Source organism: Spea bombifrons, chromosome 5 (assembly GCF_027358695.1).
Source record: "Spea bombifrons isolate aSpeBom1 chromosome 5, aSpeBom1.2.pri, whole genome shotgun sequence".
Lineage (NCBI taxonomy): Eukaryota > Metazoa > Chordata > Amphibia > Anura > Pelobatidae > Spea > Spea bombifrons.
The window spans coordinates 14,263,316-14,289,669 of record NC_071091.1 but is presented as its reverse complement, the minus strand read 5'-3'; the positions used below and the strand labels follow the sequence as shown (position 1 = coordinate 14,289,669).

The 26,354-nt window shown below is 39.5% G+C and overlaps 1 protein-coding gene across 3 annotated transcripts in view; it reads right to left on the bottom strand.

Moving 5' to 3' along the window:
* The window catches only part of RSU1 (Ras suppressor protein 1), a 51,567-nt gene that overhangs the window by 22,507 nt on the left and 2,706 nt on the right, over nt 1-26,354 (bottom strand). For all 3 annotated transcript variants that reach the window (XM_053466620.1, XM_053466621.1, XM_053466622.1), the window contains exons 4-8: nt 16,214-16,334; nt 14,726-14,844; nt 14,083-14,165; nt 13,712-13,826; nt 3,772-3,904 (exon numbers count right to left, since the gene is read on the bottom strand). In XM_053466620.1, coding sequence (XP_053322595.1) covers nt 3,772-3,904; nt 13,712-13,826; nt 14,083-14,165; nt 14,726-14,844; nt 16,214-16,334 — 571 coding nt within the window. The remainder of the gene's footprint in view (nt 1-3,771; nt 3,905-13,711; nt 13,827-14,082; nt 14,166-14,725; nt 14,845-16,213; nt 16,335-26,354) is intronic.

The window sequence follows — 26,354 nt, the reverse complement described above, 5'->3', positions numbered from 1 at the left end:
GGGCCCTGATCAAAGGAGCTTACAGTCTAGAGGAATGTTGCACCCTAACCTGTTAAATAAACCAGCGGTTCACTCAGTGAACCCAGGTACTTGGGCAGAGTGCACCGCGAGCGTGCAATTAATAAAACAGTATTTTTGGGTTCGTCCGGGGAGCGTAAATAAAGCCAAATTCCCAGGCCCTATTTTTACTTCCTAAAGGCCATGAGCATTAATCTGATTCTTACACTATATTCAAGAAAGACTGCAGCTAATTAATAACGGCAGGAAGACACTGCGTGAAAAGAAACCAACACACACTTTACTTTTTGAGCCGTTAATAGGTTTTAAGTGTTGATGTATTTATTTATTTTTTATTGCTGAAGACCTGTATTCCAGGTGTTTGCCTATCAAACAAACATGAATGTGTATAAATAGGCCGGGGTCATTTAAATAACTCATATTATAAATCATATCTTTGCGTTTCTTTAGCAAATCTCAAACCCATCTGACGGTTCACAGATATTCACTTTGAGTTGTCTAATGAGGTTTTTTTTGACACTTAGGAAAACTATTAAGCAAGCCTTATTTATATTTATAGTAGCGTTTGCTACATAATTTGGTAGAAAAAAGGAACCCTTTACTTACCTTCCGATACCCACTCCTGACTGCAGCTTTGTATCTGGCCCTCCCGGTAGAAGACGGTCTCCAGCTGCATCCAAACCGTACCATTAGATCCTCACTAACTACGGTGCGCGGAATCGTTTTTCTTATGAGTACAAAAAATAAGTCTGGACTCTTTAATTATAGTAAACAGCTCTACGAATGTCTGTGCTGCTTCAACCATTGGGCTGGTACCCGACGATTCCTTAATGAAGGGACACCTACATATCTTTACCTATATTAGCAAACAAATGTATTATAGTATGTGCGGTCTGACAGTGTACTCATTTTGGAGATATTTGTGTTAGAAATAAGGGAATTATTTGGCCGATCAGAGGATCTCTCCCTGCAGAAGCGGGACAGTGGGCAGCTACACCAGACAGTGGTCAAGAAACTTGCAAGGTTTGGCTATCTTATGATGCCGGGCCACCACTTTGTTTACGAGCGCGTCAACCAAAACGGATCTCTCTACTGGTACCACCTAATCACAAAGCGGTTCCTGTTTGGTCATTTGAGATGTTGGGAAGTAAGCACCGCCGCTATAATCCCAGAACATTTAACAAAGTACTGTATACAAAAATCAGACACAAACTGCAGGTTGACAAATACGTTTCTGCACCAACTCTTTCCTGTTGATTAAGTGTAAATCAAACAGAATTTTATTCTGAAGCTTTTGTAGTTATCATAAAGCAGGCAGTTTAAGAAAACTATTCTTCCTTTCGTTTTTTTTCTTTATAGAGCGGCAGAGAAACCGTATATCCACAGTATGTAATGTTTCATTTAAACTTGGCCGCATAGAAGATGGAATGTACTTTCTTCGACAGTAAATCTACGTATGTCTATTTGTACTTCAGCATCAAGTCTCAACATAAGTCTCGAAAAAGATTTCTCATCGCAATGCAATTCCGCGGCAGGGACGTCATCACTCCATAGATCTTCAGCAGACAAAATGCAGTTGTGTTCAGGATACAAAATTACCGCTTCAAACGTTTTCAGTACATACGACAAAATCCCGGGGCCCTGCACGCTGTGTTGAGGGCCCTCTTCATCTATCTATCCTATTGCCGATCCGTACGCGACAACAAATTTCAGTTCTGAATCCAAAAAAGCCCTTCAAATTTTGTCTGAACCGAAAGGGTAGGAAACACAAATTAAAACATTTGCCCGAATTGTTTTTGGTCCGCTCACCATTATATGTAGTGTGTAAAGGTTTGTAGAGCAGGGAACAAATAAATATAAAATTTTCTCCTAGAAACTTTCAGAAATGGCTGGGAAACGGCGGTTAAATATACATTCTCTTCTGTGATTACAATGTCCATTCCTTATGTACAGGAAAAAAGTGATCCATTTGTCTCATAACATTCTGTAGATATGGTGGATGTTGTGATGTCACGTCATGTCACATCACGTCACCCATCCATTCACCACAATCTCACCACAAAAGCCCAGTCTCCAGGCCAGGAAACCAGTCGGACATGTCTCCATTGTTGGGGTCATCCTAATCATATGGTGTGAATTCAATATACGAAAAAGGTATTATTTGAAGCCACTAAACTTTACCTTACATCAATCAACCAGTAATTATCACAAAGAAAGCCCACAAACAGGCTGTGTGAACTTTGCCGAGTGTAAAGTCTATGAACAAAAACTACTTCCATGTAACAGATCCCTGCACACAATTCATTTTCGAGAAATTTAGCACATTTTCAATTAGCAACGTCTCAATGTCTAATGATTAGAAAAGACCTAAAATTCCATTCACTTACTCCCATTTTACCACCACTTCCGTTACTTTAATAGCCATGGTGTTGATAACTATACAAAACCCCAATAACCAGACCATAAGCACCACATCACTTCATAAACCAGTCCAGAAGCTTTCTAAAACTACATGTATCATAGGCACTTTAACCCCTTAAGGACAATGGTTGGTCCCTAATTCCATTGAAAACAATGCATTTTGAGCCCGTACATGTACAGGCTTTGTCATTAAGGGGTTAATGCAAATTAATAGGTTTTATTTTGCATCCCAGGGAGGGATTCATCAGTGGTACCCACATCTGAATTGGCAAATACACCTCCGCCACCTCCAGTGCTGGTTTGCGCAGGACTCAGCATTCACATTGATTTAGATGGTAGCGCTTTCCTGCTTTCAGCAGCCAAACCTGGTACAAAATACAGATGCTGGAGAAGACGTTTCCCCGGGATAACTTTTATTTCTTACAAAGAACTTTAAACTGATTCTTTGTTGGCAGAGCTACATCAGGTTTTAGCAAGTTTCTTTAATTAAGCTTTGCCAAATCATTTCCCATTAAAAATGCAAATAAAAATGTGCTCGTTGTGTGGGTCTTGTGTCGTCGTCTGCTTAAAGTCAGGCTATTTGAATCCTTTGTAATAAATGTAGGGCCAACACAAACTTCGTATAGCTGGAAAAACACATATATATATGTATATGTGTCACAAAAATAGGCAGATTCACTTAGGTGCAAGCAAAGGTAAAATATTTAATAAACACAAAAATAGATGAAGAATATAAAAAGTAGATAACAAAAATAATACAAAATAAGTCTTACAAAACCTTGGAGAGGAATTCAGTTCATGGCATCCGTCCTATGCATTACTGAGGATGGAGGGAGGGAGTGTTTGGGACGTGAAGAGTCCGTGGATGGCAAATACATCTCCCCTAACCTCTCCTCCCATGCCTCTCCAATGCCTAACTTATATGCGGTTTGGATGATGATTTCAACCTATTGGTCTTCACCTGATTGGGTGTTCAAACATGCTTACTAAGGTCTTTACACGTCTAAGCCCTATTTTAGGTGGTCACTGTAAGCATACTGTAATGCCCTTTTACAGTCACAATTATATCATGCATTAATAAGCTAATATCCTATCTATAGAATGCCTGTTCAGCAAATCCTTCGTTCCATACTTCAGGTCAGGAAAACCTTTTTCCCTGTCATTGAAGCCTATTAATATATCTCAATGATCATTTATTTATGAACAATGACTACATATTTTTGACTATGGCCTATACCAATAATTACATATGGTCCTTTTATATTATTGGGGTTAGAAGAGATATTAAATGTGTTAGACTCTTTTACACCCTTAACGTGAATGAATACTTACTACTTGTAGGTCTCGGAACGGATATATTCAAAAACATGAGACACTCCGAGTTGGAACTGGTCAGCTATTGGCGTGACCCAGGGGTTGTTCTCAGCTTTAAACACCTGCTTTTGACCAGTGAGATCCAGGTTGCCTGTAAAAGAAACATTTTATTACTACTAACATTCAGTTTGAACTGAATGACGAGATCACATTACAGAAGTGAAATCCGTGATGATGTAATCAACTGAATAAAAACTAAACAATGCTTTTCTGTCCATTAATGCTTTACAAAAGTCCTGCCCAAGTTTTTAAAACAGGCGATATATCATTGGTATCCCTGGCCCCCTACTCTGGATTACTTACCTGGAGAGACAGCTAGTGGGGTGGAAAAATGAGAATTCACTCCAGGGACATGTGAAATGCTCCACACCAACATCACCTCAAGCATCTTTAATGAGAAGATGATGCTAGAATAATGGAGACATAGCTATACTTGTGGGGCTAATTTTTTTTTGGCTGCTTGAGCGGTGAGTGCAAAGTAATGACCAATATTCTTATTAATCTGGATTACAACGGGTTAAGATCAGGAAGGGGGAAACTGCATAAATTATTTCAGCAGCAGACTGTTAATAAGCAACAGATGTGCATTAATAAATGTAGCATCCCACGCACGATACGAACGTCGGTGCGCTGCAGGTACCATCAGTTCTGTGGCGCTGCTCGCAGTAAGAGAATCTGTGCGCACCTGACTTGCAAATTCAGGTGTTATCTCTCCATTTCTATATTCTTCTTCAATGGTTACAGTTAAGGGAAACGCACCCTGGACTAAATCATACTAAAGTTTACTGGGGAAATATCAGGGTAGAGCATTAAGGAAAGCGACTCAATGGTCCATTCACAAAACGTGAAACTCATCACACTTTCCTTACAGTCACGCCTCGCTGATTACTGTACCGCGGAACCCTGCAAGTCTGACCTGGAATTTTAAGCCCTTCTCCCAAGTTCTGCAGGTCAGTTCTCTGGGCAGAGGAAAAGTGTCTAAACAATATGGTCGTATCTACAGAAATGAATTCTGCATCAAAGTCCTAAATTTGAGGCAATCAGCAGAAAAGTCCAATTGGCTTCCAACGGTCCTTGCTCCACATGTTGAGCTTTTCCCCAGAATCAGATTTAATGGCCCTATGTATCAAGCGGAGGATAGCCCTTTTAACCTTGATAAAATCAATGAACACGTAACGCATGAGACAGGCGAGGGGTGGGGGAGTTCACGCCTGACGTGTTACGGTGCAGCCTTGGCCATGCATCACTGGGTTAAAACCAGAGAAGGATGAACAATACACTTCAGCCTCTGCCAATCAAGCAGCAATTGCCCTAAATGTTCTACGCCTCGGTGGTCCTGCTGGAAACCATCTTCCTTTATTAGAAAGCTCAGAAGCAATAGTGTTTAACAAGGATCAAGCAGCATGCAGCCAGATTATGTACCGCGACAAAGAGAACCTAATAAGATGGAAGGTGGCGAGCCTCACATTATGCTAGCCGGCTGCAAGAGACGTACCGGCGTTCCCTCTGCTCTTTCCCATTCACTTTCAAAGCGCGGACGGCAGGAGGAGAGGCAGCTGTGTGATTAGCAGTCACCTCTTGACCAACGCTGCCATAAAGATATATATCACTCACAGAGCTGTTCTGCAATTGCAAATTGGATTTTGTGTTTATTGCTAAAAAGCAGAACATGTCTTTGTTTCCAAAGTCACATAAAGTATGTCCTCGCCAACTAAATAATTCTTCTCCATAATGCACATCAGTTGCAGAATACAACCCTTTACATATCCCTTTTAACTCTTGGTGGACCAAAGGGGTGAGAGCATCTCTCCGGCAAAATAAAAGTTAACAAGCTTTTCAAATGAGGATTTGTTTTGTGGGCTTGACTCAGAACGCATGGCTTCCAAAATTCTCAGTGTCCCAGACTCGCAGACTGTTGCCAAGTGGTTTAATTTTGTTTGGCCGCTTTTAATTTACAGCCCATATTGAACAATCCTGGGAATTCCAGTTTAACTTCATCACCTCGCACGGCTTGAGTTCTCTGCCGCAACCCGCGCAGCAATGCCAGTCTTCTGCTCCATATGCTTTGCAATAAAGGTTCTGACAGACAGAGGAGGTGTTAAGAAATGTTTAATGACAAATAGGGCCCAGCGGTTTGTTTTAATTAAGGAAAATGTCTTGCCGAGGAACATAACCGGCCCTTTTCTCAAAAATACACAATGAATAAAAGAAAGCATGTCTACCCGCGCCCTCGCAGTACAAAAGAGAAAGCACTCGCTGAAAGAGAGTTTTAAGAGTAACCGTTTAAAGATATTAGGAAATAGGCAGAGTCTAAAAGCAAAAAAACAGCTTGTCACATGAAAAAAGATCACAAACACCAGTGATACACTAGACACTACATAAAACACTAATAATAATACCAATAATTTAAATAAATAAAATGCACGTTAAAGCTTGGAATATTATTTTATAGAAAAAAGGGCTTTATAGTAGAGCTGAGCATTTTAACTTAATGACTTTTCTCAAGGCCGCCATCAGCGGGGTACCAGCAGAAAGGGCCCAGCTAGCATGCTTTCTCACCTGAGAGCAGGGTGGCTGGGCTCCTTTGCTTGGCCGTAGGCAAGAGCCCATCGGGATCATGTAACTTGCCTCACCTGAAACCCGCGGTAGTAGAGACACTGGGGTTACTTAGCTTCTAGCTGTGTCACATAATTGTCATAGACTCGGCAGAGACTGCCAACAAAAGGGCATCTGTACGCCTCTGTTAGCGTTTGTGTTCCTGTAAAGTAAGTTAATGCTGATGAGCATATGATGTTCACGTGTGTATCTGTTACAGTATGGTGTTAGAGTGTGTAAGTGTATGCAGTTAGCTGTCAGATTATGGGGGAGATAGGCAGTCTCTTCTGTGTCAGGTAAGAGCTCTAAATGGTTTTTTTATATTTTGGAAGAATGCATATTAAAGCACTCAAATAATACTTTAATATGTAATAACAGACTGTCCCTTTAATTGAGTATTATCAGGGACCAAAAGCTCTTAAACTGGCTTGCGTTCCCACTGGAAACAGCCCACAGGAGCCATCGAAGAAGAGGATGTTTAAACACCAAGTTGTTGTTGGCATCTAAAGAACATCGTGTGAGATAAGGATTTATTTCCTTAATTAAGACAGAAGGTAGAATTGACATATTAATGTAACTTCCTATTGTCACTTAAGTAGCTAAATTCCAATTTTATTAACAGTTAAGGAAGGGATCAAACCGAACATGCTTTGCACAACCTAAGACTAAAGCACCATGTAAAGTTATAAGTGTCGGGACATATTTTCAAATTTAGCTTTTTTACTCTAGGGCTTGGAATTTTTATTACTTTAGAGCCGGGGAGTTAAGGCTCTGCGATGAATGCAATGTTCTTATTTCGGCAGAGAGAAAATAGCGTAAAACGCGCTCCACTTCATCCTTTATTCTAACATTCCTTTCCGGGGGGTGTCCTCTAAAACCCTATCAATACACAATATGAAATGATTAACCCTTAATAAGTCTTTATATGTACTTTATAATGTTTCCTATTGTCATAATAAGTGGTTGGTGTGTGTAATACATGACGTTTGTGGTCATATGGTACTACATGTACAATCTGGGTGCATCGTGGATCCCAATCCAACTGCATGATCAACGCTGAACGATAAATCGCAAATCCATCTTTAGATTTACACCATTTATGTCTAAATGTTAAAGCCACCCCATCCAAGATTTATACTGAGACGTATATCATATACGAATGCCAGGTCTAGAATAAATCATCCCGTGTAACTTTCTGCTTTATATAGACCTAAACTTATATATAAATGCTAGCTTTGTTCCTTGCAGTAATATGCACCGAGAGGTGACATTTAAAATTATTAATTGTATAGTTTGATCTATATAGCACCATCATAGGCTGTAGCGCTGTAACATTAATTTATAGAGCACACGCAAATTCCGTAGCGCTATTAAATTTGAGGGAGGGCGAAAATTTAAAAAGAGTGGAAGATTAACAGATACTTTAATATTTTTATGTAAAAAGAAGAGACACAACTTAACAAAATAGCTCTGTAAAGTATTCAAGTTCACGGGAAAGGACATATGAATCATTACAAGGAACTTTGCAGGGATTTGACAACGCATTAATCCTACCCCACAATAACAAAGGCGAGATTAAATACCTAAAGACCATGTCCCGGCGATCAAATGAACACAGGATGGAGTCATCATCTAACTTCTCTAATCAACAATCTATCACAGCTAAAGAACCGGAATATGATATCGAAGAAGCCAGTCAATGCAACGGACTCCATATTTCTCCAGACACATGATCAGTTGGACATTATTCTTCAACCAAGACAAGGGTAAATGTAGCATGTGCTGCAGAGTTTTCCACAGAAAATAAAAAGTATATTTGATGGATCTCTAGCTATCCGGTTTGTGTGCGTGTGCCTTCAAACAAAAATCGTTATATGAAATGATTCTAAGTACACAAGACTTTGTTTAATGTTTTGATCTTTGCATGTGTGGATCTCGCTTGTGTGATTAGCCCCAGACACTGTGGTTAGGGCAGTTAATATCACACTTTTACATAAAGCAAGTAATGCCTGATTGAATGTTGCACCCCTCTATAACTGCAAAGCATTACCTAATAATCATCTATTGTAGGAAATGCTTATGGGATATGATGTATGTAAGGCCAAATCTTCTTTTCCCCAACCGACACAATGCAAGAAAACTATTGAACTCGCCCTATCCAAATATACTTAATTGCACTGGGGCGTAAAAATCCCAAAAGCAGAATATAGCATTGGGGACACTGTCCTGTCCGTGACAACAGAAAAGAGGGACTTTGATGTAATAAAGTGTCAGATACAGCGATCAGGGTGCTGGGTTGTATAGCGAGAGGCATTAATAGCGGGTAGAAGGAGGTGGTTCTCACACTTTACAGATCTCCGCTCAGACATCACCTAGAGTATTGCGCACAGTTCGGGAGAACCCATCTCTAGAAGGATACAAACACATTGGAGAGAGTTCAGAGGAGGGCGACTAAAACGGTAAATGGCTTGCAAGATAGAAATGATCAGGAAAGCCTAAGGGAGCTCAATATGTAAAGCTTCAAGGAAAGAGAGGGGAGATACAATAGAAACACTTAAAGCCATTTAACAGTGCAAGAGGCAAGCGTATATGAAAGGAGGAGCAATGTTAGAACAAGAGGTCGTGGTCTACAACTAACAGGTCAGAGACATGGAACATGTGCTGACTACATGGGCCGAGTGGTTCTTATCCGCCATAAAATTCTGTGTTTCATTGAAACAGATAAAATCAAAAAAACCTCTCCCTAGACACATGGAAATGCAGCTCTTAAATCACTCCATGTGACTTCAGAACAATCCCTGAATCAACAGGTTTTAAATTTACAAAAACACATAAAAAAAAAAAATCAATCCATACTGTTCTTTTCCAAAACGCAGTTTATTCAACACGTCCATAGGCAGTACATACCAGAGCTTTACAATTCTTCCTGTGATCCATGTCCTTCAAACTGACCCCGACCTACAGAGCCCGTAACAACTCTGCACCCCCATCATCTCTACCCTCCTATCCAAATAACAGCCCTTCCTTCCTCTAATGACCTTCGGCCCTCTTCTACCCTCACAGTATTGTATAAATTAATGTTGATTCCTGCTAAAGAATGTGGGATTTGTTGCATATTTTTCCAATAAGCTTGTGTAGAACTGCAGGTTAACGTTGCTGGCTGTTAACGGATATGTAAGTGTTACTACTTTGATCGCACTAAAGGTAAAAGCACTTAAGCAGACAGAGAAACACAGAAATATAGAATTTTAAGGCAGATAAGAACCACTGTGCCCATTTTTACGGATGTAAAAACTCAAATCATTGCTTTTATTGGTCTTAGATTCAGGGTAGCTTTATACCCGTCCCACAGTCTCTGTATCGGTCTCTGTATCAATTCTGATGGGAGGCTGTTCCACCTGTCTACCACCCTCTTGGTAAAATAAAGAAACTACACAGCTATCAAAACAACGCATTCTGTGAAAAATTATTGGAAAATTAAGTGTAAGACTGTTTTGAAACAGAAAACATTGGATTTTTAAAAGTGATATTACCGGAAACGTTCACTATAGAAGAAGCCAGCATCCATTTTTTTATGTTTGTAAAAAATGTTATTGCAAAAATCTGCCTTTAGTTTGTAAAGCGATTGAAACTTTCTGCATAGAATAAATGATAAAAAAAAATAAAAAAATTAAAAACGTATCGTATGTACTCAATACTTTCCCAGACACGTTGTGTCCTCTAATTATAACGAAGGCACTTGACAAACACTTTAAACAGATCCTTCCTCTCCATCTTGCAATGATAGAAAATTGATATTTAGCTGCCGTCCCCGATCCATCATTTCTACGTCGGTCTAATGTTAGCGTTTAGGCTTCATCAATAACGCAGCTTAAGGAAGACGAAATATGCCGTCCAATTGATTGTTTACTCATGAACAAGCCCTATCTACTTTTATTTTCCCTCCTTATCTCTGTATTCATGTCATCAGATCAAGTTTTACTTTTGTACTTTAAAGGGGATGTTTCAACAAACTTTTTCCTTAAAATCTGGATGTCCAAAAAAAATTAAAAAAAAATAAAAATTTTGTTTTACTTTGTGCCCTCCGTCCTCTTCCTGGTCCTTCACAACAGATGCACTGGATACGCTGGCGTGCATGTAATCGTAACTGCTGTAAGTGAACCGAACGTCATGGAAACGTTGCGGAATAACATTACCTCTTATCTAAAATCACAGCTGCTTGAAGCAGCCAATCAGTGGAAGGAAAGCGGTTCCACCGAGACCAATGGGAGCGCTTTGCGTATAGGGGGTCTGAACAAACCCCCCACCAGCAGCACTCGCAGAGCCAGAGCTGGAGTGTTGAACGCATCTCCTGCAAAGAAAATACCTGGAGGGGGCAAATGCAGATGGGGAGATATGCAGAATCCCACCATGAAAATGTAAAGGGATGACAGCCATCATACGCATTCATTTGCATTGGATGGCTGGAGTTATTTTTTAACTGTGTTATCTACCTGTGTATCCATCCAGTATCCATCACATAGTTATCGGTTTGTCTATCCATCCATTAATACGCATGCGCTTGTATACCGGCAAGCCTTAAACTCCTCTTGCGTCTTCAAGTGTTGTTTCTAGGGAGTATTGCCTATTAGAGCCCGAAGCTTCAACAGAGCAGGGGGGCATTTAAAAAAATAATAGAAATGTAGCTGTATTTGGACAATGCCTAAAACTGGAAGCAGAGAGGAGTTATAATGAATAGACCGAGGGTACAATTCCTTCCACCTCTCGGTGCTACGGCGCAGAGGTCACCCCCGCTCTACACATTTCATCCCATCGTCCTCTTAGGGATTTGCTGTACATAAGATCTTGATAATATTCTTTTCTTCTGAAGAAGTGAACATTTGATGCCTTTCCAAGGAAAAAGCCAGCAAAAACCTCATTAACTTTAAATCTGCGCTCTCATGTGTCATTCACGGCAAAATTATTTGAGGGAATAAGCAGCTTGTACTAAATAGTCATTTTTTTCCACCTGTCAGTTTATTTCTATCAATTTCCCCAGCAGCGCTTTAGAGAGAGGCATCAAAGCGAACATCACTTCCTTGGGAAATGTATTGTTTTGGAATGTTACGAAACCAAAAGATGGACAATAAACTAAATAAAAAAATAATGGGAACGGAAATGTTACACAGTGGATCAGGGATGTCACAGTTTATTATTCAGCTATTTGATTCTTAGGAAACTGCTATCACAAAATATAAAAGATGGGATTTATTAGCCTGTCGGTTTCACAGTTTTTATTGTCCAAACTGGGCTTATGTTTTAATACAGCAAACAAAATGGCGGCTCTACGGCACACAGCTTTCTATGACTTCAGGAAGACCAATGGGCTAACGTTTGCGCATACAATTAGCAAGATTGATCTTGTGTATCCGTCACTTTGTTTCAATTCCTTGCTTTATTCTTGATTTCCGTTGAGCCATTGTTGTAATTGTTAAACGGTAAAAATACAGAAAGAGACAGGTTTAGTGATTCTTTAGTGATTTATATTCTGGGCTGCAACTTACTTGTTGCAGGGAATCATGATTTATTTGTCTCACTTTGCAGGATATAACGTTCCAAAGCCATGAAAACAATATCTACTCTGTTCATTTGGCTCACCATAACTGTCTTACAACCCTGACAATGACAACAGTGAAAATATACATTTCAGATTGCTCGTCCATAGATATAAATAATAATAATAAAAAAAATGGTTTCCATCTTGCTTTCGTATTTGAAACATGGACCCAATATTTTTTAAAGACAAAAGGTTTGGGTCGGTGCAGGCAGGATAGCAGGAATAAGCTGTAACATCAAGCATGTCATTTGCTCATATCCCATTGTACCGTGCTGCTGAATATGATGGCACCACTTAAATCAATAATAATTTAGTTTGTTTTTGGAATTACCACAATGGAAAACATTGAAAGAGAGAATATGTTTGCGGAGTGCTTGCATTGTAGACAATCCGAGTTGCTGTTTTTTCGGCACCCAAGTTCCTGTGTTCGATGGGCCTCAGAAGTAAGGCTTTTTGGCTGCAAGTCTTCCACGAAGACCACTTCCGACCAGACTTAACCGGACAGTAGATGGGTGGACCAGGGTCCCACTGTTTTCTGCCAATGCTAAGCTGATGGCACTGTGGACATCTTCCGATGTGATGGGACGTAAGCACGATGCGGCTTTCATCTTCTGCACTGTTTCCTTGGTTGATCACTGCGTCTACAGTCCTCAACATTGCCTGTTTCTTTGCGCTTCTTCAAAAGCATCCAGAACGTCTAGAAACCCCTGTCTGCCTTGATGACAGTGATGATTGTGTTTCAACCTACATGTTTGGTAGAAATGTTTGATCTTACTCCTAACTATATGCCTACAAAATCACCAACTTAGTGCAAATGTACCTAGAAGAACTCTTCACTTACTTTTGTTAAATGATAAGCTATTAACATGTCTAGTTCTGAAAGCATTCTTACTTTACAGCATTTTTACAGTACTGTATGCATTGTAAAAAGAGCTGCGTAAATTGTTGGCGTTCTATCAATAAAAGAGAATAATTTTGGGCAGCACAACCAGTTATTAGTGTTAGGGTGCAATTACATTTTTCACATAGGTGATATAGGTTTTGATTAAAATTAATAAATTAAATGATCATTTAAAGGCTGCATTTTGTGGCTACTCGGGTTATCCTTGCCTTATTAAAATTAGTCGGATGATCTGAAACACTAAAATGTAACAAATAGGCAAAATAGAAGAAATCAGGAAGGAGGCTAATACTCTTTTTCTCTCTCACAGTGCTGGACAGCGTCCTCACTCATGCATAGAATTAAATCAGCCCACTAAAACTAATGGACAAACTGCAAAATAAAACTTAAATGCTTCTTTTAAATTTCCCGTTAACTCCACTAAGTTTTTGTTCATGGGGTTACGATAATATACCAAATACCCCAGATAATACACTTCTCACGGCAATTATGATCACAAAGCACCTACGCGTGTACGATATGCCTACGTCTGACACACAGATGCATGATGTTGCTTTTTTAACCCCTTAAGGACAACAGGTTGCCCTTAAACCCATTAATGACAATGCATTGTGAGCCCGTACATGCACGGGCTTTGTCGTGAAGGGGTTAATTTTTGATTTAGCAGAACATTTAACGTTTACATCATAGCATTTAAATGGATGGATGAAGCGATGGCTGCCAGATAGCATCTAATTAAATAAGGAAGCATTACGTATAATGACAAGCACAGAACCAGACACACATCTGATCTCATTTAGACTTACCGAGTTCAGGGGGCAGGACGGTCAGCCGGTTTCCCTGTATGTGAAGTTCTTTAAGCTGAGTCAGTTCCCCTATTTCTTTAGGCAACGCTATTAGGTCATTATCCCGGAGACTAATCTGAAAAGAAAAAGCCCAGGTATAGCTAAAATTATTTTAAAGGAAAAAAAAGTCATATCCCACCCATTTTTCGGTCCGTCCCTCCCAGGTTTTACATTTATTCATGCGGTTCTACTGACGGACAAGTAGCAGTTCTGTGTTCCGTGGTTTCTTTCTGAACGATAAACCATAGCGCTTGTCAAATTGACTAGATTCTAGCCGTACGAGGGAATGCGAAAGCGCATTGATTTTCCACGAATTTAGATAAATTACTTACTATCTGCAACTTTGTGAGTTTCCCAATATCTGGCGGCAGGATTTCAAAATCGTTGTCACTTAGATAGAGTGCACGCAGGGTGGCTGAAAATCAAACGGCGATATATAAACAGGGAGGCGTATAATCCAACACTTTCAGTACCGATCAATAAAACAGAGCCAGAGCTGATTAATAACCCCGACTTCGTGACGTACCCTGGGCCCGCTATAACAACAAGCAGGTCAAATGTAGATTTAATGGCTTATTGTCCAGCGCGTGCGTTCGGGAAAACAGCTCTATCCGCGGGCCGGAGACAATTAACAGTTTATGTAGTAGTAAACGGTGTAAGGCTTTCTAACGCACCTCTAATGTTCATACGGGGCTATTCCAGTTTATGAACCTATTTGCATTTCATAGTAGATGGTATTATTACTGAGTTCTTGGAATGGAAACGTGTTTGGTTTTTATTAAGTCTTAACTAGAGTAAGACTAAGGATAATGTACATTGCGCTTCAAAATATTCTTATACACATATATTATATATATATATAAAATGTATTTTATTTTAACTCCATAGCGTAACATGATCAGTGCACTACTACAATATTGGATTAAGACAGATGGATAATTTGATTGATACCCTTTTTAATCACAGGTTTCTTACTTAGATAAAAGAAGTTTCCAGGCAAAGAATTCTCATTCAGGTTGTTGTAGGTCAAGTCAAGGACTTCTAGAGCAGGTAAAGAGCCAAATCCTCTCGGCAATGTGTTTAGCCTGTTCATTCTAAATATAAAAATACAAAAATATAAAACATTTCATCTAGGGACAGTTTGCTGTCCCGTGCAGCCTCTGCAAAAATAATCCACATTTAAGTAAAGCACTTAGGAAATGTTGCAATGTTCTCCCCCTTTAGCAGTCCACGTTTTGCAACACTTTTGGCTTCCATGAAGCAGCCAATCAGTGCCAAGAAAACACTCCCATTAAAGTCAATGGGAATCCTTTCTATGCATGTACACAGGGGGTCTTGTTAGGCCCCTTGGCACTTTTGTAAGAGCTAGTATAGGAACCGGCGGTTAGTAAAGTGCGCGTGTGCCATGGTAAGCAGGCGATGTGTTTGGTCAAACATGTCTCGGAAACTTGGAGGGTTAATTACAGAGAATTATTTTTACATCATTTCTAGTATTTAATAGAAGTTTTACACAAAAGTATCAGTAAATGTGTGAAACTTAGCTACAGTAAAAATGAATTTTAAATAAAATGTTTTTAATATTAGTTAAAAAAAGGAAAACTGATATTTATTGTACTGGTTCAAGAAAAGATGGAGTCTTTAGTCAAACGCTATATAAAAACTTTCAGGACCTTGGAGGTCTCTTCCTCAAGATGGAACGCCATAATCAATTAACGACGGTTAAATAGCTAACAAGCTCAGTTTAAGAAAAAACATAAAATAAGTATAGCTAGCTGGCCGTGTAGTATTTATCATTAAGCTCCTGGACTGATGGGAAACCAAGTACTCCCTTATAGCCTACATTGAGGACTTCTATTTAAAACGGGTACTTCAAAAGCCAAATCCAATAAAGCTCTACGTATCAGAAGCACTACTGTGCCATACTGAAAATATATTATATTCATCACATAGTCGCTGAAAAAAAACAGTGAGCTTGCAAATGATAATACAACTAGAATATCATTTTCTGTCTATATATAAACTTTTGTATCACCTCATGAACTAATGACATGAAGTTCCAGCTGGTGGCCGCAAGCAGGTCATTTGGTGGCAACTGATTAATCATCCCCAGTAGTCATCTACCTAAACTTCAAATAAAGACACAAAGCCTGGGAATTTAACGACTTCATCTGTCCACGAGTCGTCTCCTCCATGACAAGGATTTATTCTTAGCCAGGCCGCTATTGGGCAAGTTAGAAAAGCGACACAGGTCTGTGAGTGTGTGCAGGACCATGGCATCTGTATATTTAAAGGTTAAGGCCGAGCCATGCTTTCCAGGGTGACCGAAAGTACAGTCTGCCCCACATCCATACAAAGAGTTAATTTTAGGTGATTTGCAGTTACCAGCATTTAGTTTGTTTTAACCGGGTAACATCCTTTATTATGTAAAGCACACAATCTCTATTACGATAACGTAGAACATACCCCAGGTTAAGGTGTTTCAGCTTCTGAAGGCTGCTAATCTGCGTTGGCAGTTCTTCAATCTGGTTGTTGAAGAAGTTGAGGACTTCAAGATTTTTCAAATCCGCAATGTTTGGTGGAACAGCTAAAAATAAAAAGCAACAGCTGTTAAGAGTCCTGACCCATTTTATCATTGCAAGCTACACAAAGGAAGAAGAAAAAATATGTTTCCAGCATCAATTCGTAGATTCATAGCCACTTCTCTTTCACAGAACAGGTACGACGCACGGCTCCCACCACCTTCATTATCCTCGTCGCACAATCGCTTGGGTCAGTATTTATATAACTAGCATTTCAAAGTTTTCTTTATTCAGAATGATACGATGGCAACTCTCGTCTCCGTCCTTTTAACACATAACGCTGTACAGTATTTACATACAACGTACACTTCTGTGTAACGTCACCACAGTAATCTATATTCCTATATAGCGCATCTGAATCCGTTTATTACAGCTGCTGTCTTGTACATTTGTTAATCAGCGTCATTGTTTTGGAGATATTCAGTGTAGACGTTCGTCTCATGGAGTCTGACCAGCGGCAGCCTGTGGCAGGACCAGAATTCTCCAATCAATGCCCTGCCCGTGTATTCTCTCCCTTCCCAACTCTTATAAAGCCGGCCTGAACCAATAAACAGAGTAATAGGTTAGATGTAACGGATCGGGAAGGAATAATCACTCAGAAGCTGAGGACATGGAATTCTGCTGAATGTTAGACTTTTAGAAGTAAACGCAGCGGTTGAAACATACTGTCACCGCTTGGAGCCAAGGAAAGTGCTCACATTTACAACAATGTGAGTGCAAAATGTGTATGCGCACAGGGGGTCTCGTTAGACCCCATGGAAATCTTATGTGAGCAATTGCTGGAGCTGACTGCAGGCAAGTAGCTCGCGCATGTACACCGCTCAGCAAGGGATGTGTTTGGTCAGGCGATTCTCCTGCAAGGCACAGGTGCGGGAAATTATCCAACATGTATAGAAAGGAGTTTGTAGAATCCCTCTATGCATTTAGGAAACAAATAAGAGAATACGAGGGCCGGGGTGAATAACCCTGCTTTTACTTTTTCTATAATATGCCAGTTTCTCTGAGGACATCGACTGACTGCACTCTTAAAGAAGGGACCGTTTACTGTCCAGCATAAGAAAATACTCTTAACTACTTTAACATGCATTCTTCCAAAACACCGACGAGGCAGCCCTGCTGCAGCAGCTGCCCTCCTCCACCACGGCCCGACTATTGTTGCCACTGATTGGCTGCTTAAAGTAGCCAATGGCAGGAAAATGCTCTTGTTGAAATCAGTTGCAGTACTTTCAACACATATTCACGGGGGTCTGAGAAGACCCCCCCCCACAGCTTTTGTCTAACCAGCGCTGGAGCTGACAGAGGTTAGTATATCACGTGTAGGCGCTTATGATGTAAGGTGGGGAACGGGGTGACGCATCATCTGCATTTACTAAATGGACCACGTGGAAATTTAAAGGGACCACACAGCTTTCATATATGCATTAAAGAGCGTGTGATGATTGGAGCGACCTTTTAAGTTCATAAAAACACAGCTGAGAACATCAATTGAATGAATCAACAACAATGCACGAGCTTCAACAGCTTAAAAAACTTTGAACACATAATAAATGCATAAAAATGGTAATATCTGGGAAATTCTATTAAATAAATCACACCCTGTAAATATGTACATTATGAAATATTAATTATAATGTAAATTTTACCATAATGAAAATATTAAAAACATGCTGTATTTGTACATATTTGTAAAATGTAACAAATAAATTAAATAATATTAAAAAGACAATATTACATGAACATGAAAAGAAGATCAGGGGGTGAAAATCCTCCGCGGGGATTAGTGTAACGAACGAAGAATTTAATTTCCATCACTACACACACACATATAGTTTTTTGTTTTTAGTTACTATATTCACCGCATACATTAACAGATTAATAATCCTTTAGCAGCAATCAGCGTCACCAACACAGTCTATATAAAACACGTGACGATTATAAAAAGAAAAATCCCTTAAGAATCCATAGATTGCGTATTCCACGCCAGACGTCTCAGATCCGGATTTCACAACATGTAGAACAACCCCATTTATCACGGCTCGCCCGTTCTGTCTGACCCCTGGCCCTGCCTGTAAAGACTATTACTCAATTGCCTGTCACTCAATCAGAAAGCACACACGGGAAGCCCTTCATTGAATCGTACATGGGGAAAACACGTATAAGAATACACGACGAACAACGCCGGGGTGCTTTCATACTTAATACAATTATTCCAGGGGCTTCACATGCGATAAAGCGGAAAGGTTTGCAGAATAAAAGGTAAAGCCGATTAAAATCATAGGAGCCAAGGAGCCCGACGTTTCTTATTGAGAGAAGCAGATTTGTTGTTCCATCCCATGAGTACATAACTGTGATCGATACTTACAAAAGGTTATATCAGATTAGCAACAGATCAATGCTTGGTTATTATCCAGAAATAAGAGAGCGGCGTCTGCCAGCGCGGTGTGAATACCGCCGAGCAGATAAAAGGTTAATTTAGCTCGGAGGGGTGAAACGGCTCAGTTTTGTGTAGGTTTAATTGCGACTGTAAACAAAAATTTGTCATTTTCCAAAAATAAATTAGGAATGTGTTTGAATTAAGATGTCGCCCCGAGGGGCCATGCAGTAAAAGTGGGCCTGTCACTGATGAATGGCTTTAGATTAGTTAGTGGGGGATACAAAGCTGCCAACGTCAGAGAAATAAAATGGGTTTGGTACATGTTGGTAGCCAGTGAGACATGCATAGAATATATTTAAATGCACAGAACATGATTAAAGCATAAGAGACATGAAGCACACGTATCACAATGTATATACCAGGGGTTACTAACATGCACGTAACTGACAACTGCAAGCTTAACCTGCATCACGAATATCACCTCACTGTAACTATGCATGTTACAGGGCAAACACGGACCATCTTACAGGAGTAATTCACTCGAGTGGGTCTGAATCTGAATGGTTTCCTGAAATGGACAGTCGGGGAAGCGCTTCGCTCTCTACGCAGGTAACTGAGAAGTTATTGTTTTATACATATCTCCCCCTTGCCTGCTATCTTTTCTTCGATTTTTGATTAAAGTGATAACACCAAACCCTGCAATTACAATACAAGTCAGTGGCTTTTCACTCCACGACTCATTTCTTTAGACGTTCAACCCTCATCCAAAATATCCAAACATGCGAGCATCCTTGCATTTTTCTGTGGATGCCATTAAATTTGGATGTAAGGCATTACCCTTCTGACAGGATGAGAGATTATTTCAGTCTCCTTTCTAAATCAGTCGTGTAATTTAGAAGAGTGAGTTATGGTAAATGCGTTCTAGGCGCTCTGTTCATACCGCTCTCAGTTCATTTTTCTAAATCACCTGTTAACATCTGTTCAGCACTGAAATCGCGAGCCCGCTATTCTAAATACAGCTCACAGCCAGCGCACACCTCTTCCAAACCACACATTACAATTAAACGAACGCAACATACAAGTATTGATCAGGTCGCATTGTCGCGGTGCGTTTTTATACTTGTTGCATACTCCAGTGCTTAAATACAAACATACGCCGCCGTTCAAAAGTTTGGGGTCACTTAGAAATGTTCATTAAAATAACATAACTACACTGAGAGAAAGTAAAATACATGCGCTCCAATTCAAAAGTTTGGTGTCATTTAGAAATGTCCTTGTTTTTGAAAGAAAAGCAAATTTTGACCACAAGAAATGGATCAGAAATCCAGCGCAGACTGTGTTAATGACTGCTGTAGCTGGAAACGGCTGATTTTGATGAAATATCTACTTAGGAGTACAGAGACCCTTTATCACTCCATCACTCCGCTGTTCCCAATCGCACAATGTGTTCACTAATCCAGGCTCGTTAGAAATCCCTTTTGCAATTAGGTGAACGCCTAAAACTTACTGTTAAGCAAAACCACTCAAAACATCTTAAAGGTCTTTTAATGGACCAGTTGCATATGGCGGAAGCGTAACGTTAGAGTTCTGCTACATGATGCTCTCCTCATCTTCCCAAGATCATACACTATAACAGCGGTATTATGTTTGAGAACTATGAGAATATATCAACGCGGCATTCAACGCATCTCTTCACAAGGAGAGCCATGGCGATACTCAGTTTCGAGAGCAAATAATCCGGTTATTTTTGGATTCCGAGTTCCTAAGAAGTGACTGCTATGTATCAGAATGTATCACCGTAACCCGATTTATTGACCTCTGTGTAAAATAACAGAAGAAGCAGAGCCAGAAAGTAAAACAGACATCCGGACAGGCAGGTTTTGGGTCTAAACAAGACGCGATGTAGGAGGCTTTCCCGAGCCTGGCTTCGTGCCCCCCCACGTGTTCTTTCCAAGAGAGATCGGGTTCGCCAGGTAGTGCTGAAAGAATTGGTTATTCACAGTACGTGAGTTTGAGACACTATGTGCTGCAAACAAATAAAGTAAAAATTAAAAGTAAAATTAAAAAAGGACCTTCCATGCCCCCCAAGTGTTGGCCAACATTCACTAAATGAAGTCATCTTTCAAATACACCCCCCCTTTTCCAAAGAAGGGGGTGAAGTGTAAGTTTTTACATATTACAAAATATTCCCTCGCCGTGGTCCTGCGTACAAACTTTTTAGAATTAGATCATTTATGATTCCACAGCAACATCCAGGGTTCCGGATACTGTTCTGGCAAACAAAGGTTCCGCTGAACTGATGAGCGTTCACAAGAGTTAATCCAACGCAAAATAAGGAGAAATGATCTAACCCAGCCAGAAATGTTCTAAGTACGAAGTAGAGGTATCCTAGCGAGGAGGAATCAAACTGACAGAAGAGGCAGATGTACAGCAATTAAAAGTAAAATGTTGAAACTCAGTCTGCGGATACATGTCACCCACATATAAATATAACTCCAGATTTTAATATATATACTTATTTATATATATACTTATATCTCCAGGGGTTCTTGTGCGAGTTCACATTTAAGTTCAACGGCAATTTAGATTTCCCGACCTTATATTTATATATATTAGGTATTTGCCGCAAGCATTGTCAGCGTCTCTGTAGAAACTGTACGGAAGGAACGGGGATTACACGTGGAAAGTATACTGTGACAGAACCCCAAATACACACTCGCTCACAATGTAACCAGAAATCATTTCAAACGGAATTAAAAATAGAATTTACAAGCGAATAGATATTCCCACCCGTGATTTAGGTGGCCGCTGTAATAGAGAGACCGTATCTGTACAGTGCTGTGCGGCTGCAATCAGATAAACGGTACAGCGCTTTGTATACGGGCAGGTTTATCTATACCTCGCTAACCGATGCAGAGTTAAAATTAAGTCCATACTTAAAGGGGAACTCCCAGATTAGCTATAATGCCACATTGTGCTGTTTTCTAAACAAAACAGTTCTTGTTTTTGCATATAACCAGTCTGTATATGTCCCTGCTCCGTAAACACTAGAATGGCCCAGTCTTAATCACCAAGCTGGACATTCTGAGTAACTGAAGTCTATGAAGGCACAGACTTCATCAACACTGCCATAAAGAATAAGCCAAGTGTTTAAGCCATCTATTATCATCCTTTCCATAAGCCTTCTGTCCGAGTCGCAGACAAGGGTTGGGCGAGTCGGCCATATTCTTCTATGCAATTACTTTTGCCCCAAGTCTTATACACACAAACCTTACTGGACTGGGTCATTTCCGGCCCGGCTACTCCATTGTTATAGATTTCATTAGATGTAATTTGGCCGGTCAGTGACAAGGCCGCAAACCCCAACAAGAGACAACATTAATCGCACGTAATTTAAACGTTATGCAAAAAAGCATCAAACTTGTCCTTTTATGCTTAGCTCTGTACGTTTAATCACGTGAAGAAAGTTAACGTTTCTATGGCAACAACTTTGTGCGTCACATGACAGTCAGGCTCCCAGCAAAGAAAATACGAACACGGCAAAAATTCCTCTTGGCTAAAAAATATTTCTAGGAAAGGTATTTATTAAACAGCACCAGGAATGGCGTTTCTTATACGGTTTATAGTTATAAAAAGGTTACAATCAGCAGAGGAGGGAAAACAGAACCTTTAAAGGGACGCTCCGGCCAGCATATGCGCTTTGGGGTATATGAGAGCGGTGGGGTGCCTTTAAATCTGCGTGTGGTACATTTTTTAGATGCATGCAGGAATTCTGCTTTTCTTTCAAAAATGACCCCAAACTTTTGAGCAGTAGCGCATGTGTCATTTCTGTCCAATCCAATTAAATGAAGGCTCTGCTCACCCCTGAACGCACAGAAAACGGTCTGAATGCAAAAAAGGACGACGACAACGTAAAGCGATCCATACAGAAACATGTATATTGTGCATTATTAAAATGTGTTAAACAATCAAGGATACAAAAGACGGCTTATGCTGTAAATGGGGTTTATTTTTAAGAAAACCAGTGTAAACAGCAAGAATCGTGACCACTGCACTGTGGAGAAGCGATGGAACAGGAGAAGCCATTGGAAGGATCAAAGAACACAGTAAGGTGTGTGTCTATATATAATATACACACACACGGTATATATATTACACACACTGGAGATTAATTGAATAACGTACAAATTCTGGCTCCTTGGTATTAAAATGTGCAACCAAATAACTCCAAAAAAAGTGTTTTGAGAAGGAAATACAGCAGTAAGCTATAGCGTAGAGAAGGCAGATATTCGTAACCTTATATAACCCTCCAAATCTCGTCTTGCCTCCTGTTCGTTGCTTCCTGGATAATATGTTCTCTTTGATAATATAGATGACGGCTCAGGATTTATTTGGGCTAAGTGGCTTTCTAGAGATATCTGCATCTCAGAACATAATCAAACGGTGACTTGAATATATTCAAATACATAAACATTCTGTAAAAATAAAAAACACGCATATTTGCTTATTTAAATTAAACGCCCTCCACTTAAGCAGCGGGTATTTTGTAATCTGTCGACAAGCGGATTTTATTATTATTATACATCAGGACGCGGCTCAAGAGCGACCCCAAGTGCATCAAAACGGAAGTAAAACTCATCGAATAACTCCTCTTTGGGATGTATCATAAATAGAGGGTTATGGGTTTTTTTTTTCTTACTTATAATGCACAAAAACAGAGCAACAACAACAACAAAAAATTACTATCACAATTTTTTAATCCTCTTATCTTCATCTAAGCAACAAATTCATTTTACCAGGTTTTTACACCTTGTTTAATACAAATGTCCAGGGATGTTCTTTATGCCTGTCTGAAAAATCAAACAAAGACAAAGATTTGTCATTAAACTAAAGAGAAGATCTCCGTTTATAAAACGGGACTGAACGGAGGACTGTAGCGAGAAACGCTTCCGATAAGAACTTACAAACATCAAAAGGCAGAAAGAAATCCAGAGCAACAGGTTAAAACAGCCATCAGGGATTGGGTCAAAAAAATGATCAAGCAAAACTGAAAGACGTAAGAAATTACCGGCAGAACTGATCCATTCGGCCCATCTAGTCTGCCCAGTGTTCCTGCTGTAAAAGCCTCAAAACTTATTTGGTCCTTTACCTTGTCTTATATTCAGAAGAGCCATACGTAGGTCTCTTGCATGGGGGGGGGTGTTAAAACTGGATTATTAGATAAAGAAGTCAAAAAGAAAATCCCGCATCCCCACTATGCAATTATTTCAAGAGGGGGGTATTAGTGGAACTCCAGTATAGTTTTGATCCACATCATTCATGAAAAATCAGGAGAAAACGAAGTTACGAGGGTTATTCCTGTGGTATAAAAACAAGGTTCCTTGCATTGCTTATTGTACTTATTTTGCCATGTTTTTACTAATTTTATTAGCGCGGCTTTGAGGGCATCACACACGCTGTTCAAAGTATCTACAGCTGTTTCCAGAAATAACGGAGAGGAGCCGCTATTTAAGAGACATGGCCCCGTGGGGGCATTCCTCCGGTCTCCGGTGACGTTATTTATGGAAATCATGTTCTCAGCGCATCACGCTAAAACAGTTACGTTTTACACAATAACCAGGTCCGGGAGTTTCCTTCATAGACGTTGAAGGCAGTGTTTGCATTACGTCTCACAGAAGCACTTTATTGTGTGGGTTTATTGTGTGTTTTTCTGCCTGTCGCACCATTTAGGATACAATTTGCTAAAGTGATTGTGTAGAATCCACTACTGGTTGGTGCAGCTCCTTTCAAGATATAAAAAAGTAATAAAAAAAGATATTTATCCTCTGTTAAAGGAACATTCATACATTTATGTGACTGTTCTCTTATACAAAATCTAGAATGGTAGCATTGATGGGTACCATTGTACAGAATAGGATGATATTATATAAATCAATAATAATAATATAAATCAATTAATAATGATACAAGCCTCATTTACCAAACAGACTGGTGCCCCCCATCACATTTAAATATACTTCATTGTATAAAGGCCGAGATAGAATTATATAAAATATTTAGCAAATTACTTTTTTGACAGAAAACGATTTTGTGATATTAGACTTTTCGTCCCCTATAACTGGTTTCCAATATTACATTCCCCAGAGAGTCTGCCGAATTTAATTGTACATTTATACTGTAACTAAATATATTTAAAATTCTACAAAAGCATAGAAATCAGCCACGTTCTATGGTGGCCATTAAATTTGCATCATGACAGTTTCCTGAATATCTGGACTGCCTTCACAAATCTTTAGGTATTTGGATAAATTTAGTATCTTATATAAAAGACATGATATTAAAGCAGAGGCAAAACCAGGATAAATAAGACAACGCATGTTCAATCCATGTTTATCCACTTATCATTTAGGCATATTTATGCCAAATTCAGACAAACAACGACAAAAAGTATTCATTTAAATGTCAAAAAATAGCAAAAGATGCTAATTTGACCTTAGAGAAACATTTGAACTGACTGTGCCAGAGCGTTTCCAGTCATTTACAATGACATCCGTGGAGACAGTTAATTAATACAGTTTATTGGATTAGGTCAAATATGTCGTATACTCTAGAATTATGAACCTGGACACACTGGAACAAGCCAAACGGCCATTTCTATAATTTCTTGTGACGGATAAGGGACGCGGGGTTCTAATAAGTTATAGAAGACAGGCAATGCGATGACAGAGCCACAGACAAAGCTTTCAGGCGGTTCATAAAGGAAAGTTATTCTCCATTCTGCCCTCCCATTTTACTATATATATATATATATATTAATGCACTCTACTGGACAGCTTGATGACCGACCTTGAGGAATCTTGGTCTTAGATTAGAAAACACTTTACTATTTTGAGGAATTCTACTACACATGGTTTTAATGCCCCAAGAAAAAATCTCTACCCAAGCCTTGCTGAAACAATACGAAATAAAAATGAAAATAAGATTTCTTTCCTTATGTGGTCATCGCATATCCGCTGCTATTTTGTGTCTTCAACTCAAAATTCTTGAAATTCAAAAAAGCCATCAAATAATATTTCATATTCACAGTTTCTGTACATAGTTTGCTATGTTTTCATGGACTGGCGTCCCTCACGGTTCATTTTATTGGCCCTTTATACTTGCTACGTCCTTGAACCCCAGAATTCTGAAGTATTCACCAGGAGAGTAGTTGCGGTATCTGAGACGTAGGAAAGTCCTAAATTGTGATGTCTTCATGAATGGAAAGAACCAGCTAATGTTTTGGGCAGATTTTGAAAGTTAACCCATCATGAGCTGTACTTTTATATATATCCTTGGTCCCATCTTATATCTTCCTTCGGATCGCTAAGTCCCGACGTCCTAGAAGTCTGAATTGCCTCATCATTAGCCACAAAAATTGCAAAATGTTCAGTAGTTTTCTTTGTCATCCATACAGAGGAATTTATACAGTAACCGGTAACCCAGCATCTGCTCTCCCTTTACAAATCACTCGCCCTCAATGCAGCACCAGCATGTTCTAATATTATATATTATGTTTATCACATAGAACCAACTGGTTTCCATGTGTCAGAACCCCGACTGCAACAACCAGAAAACATGTACTTCATGCATTAATTTATTAATGTATACTCGG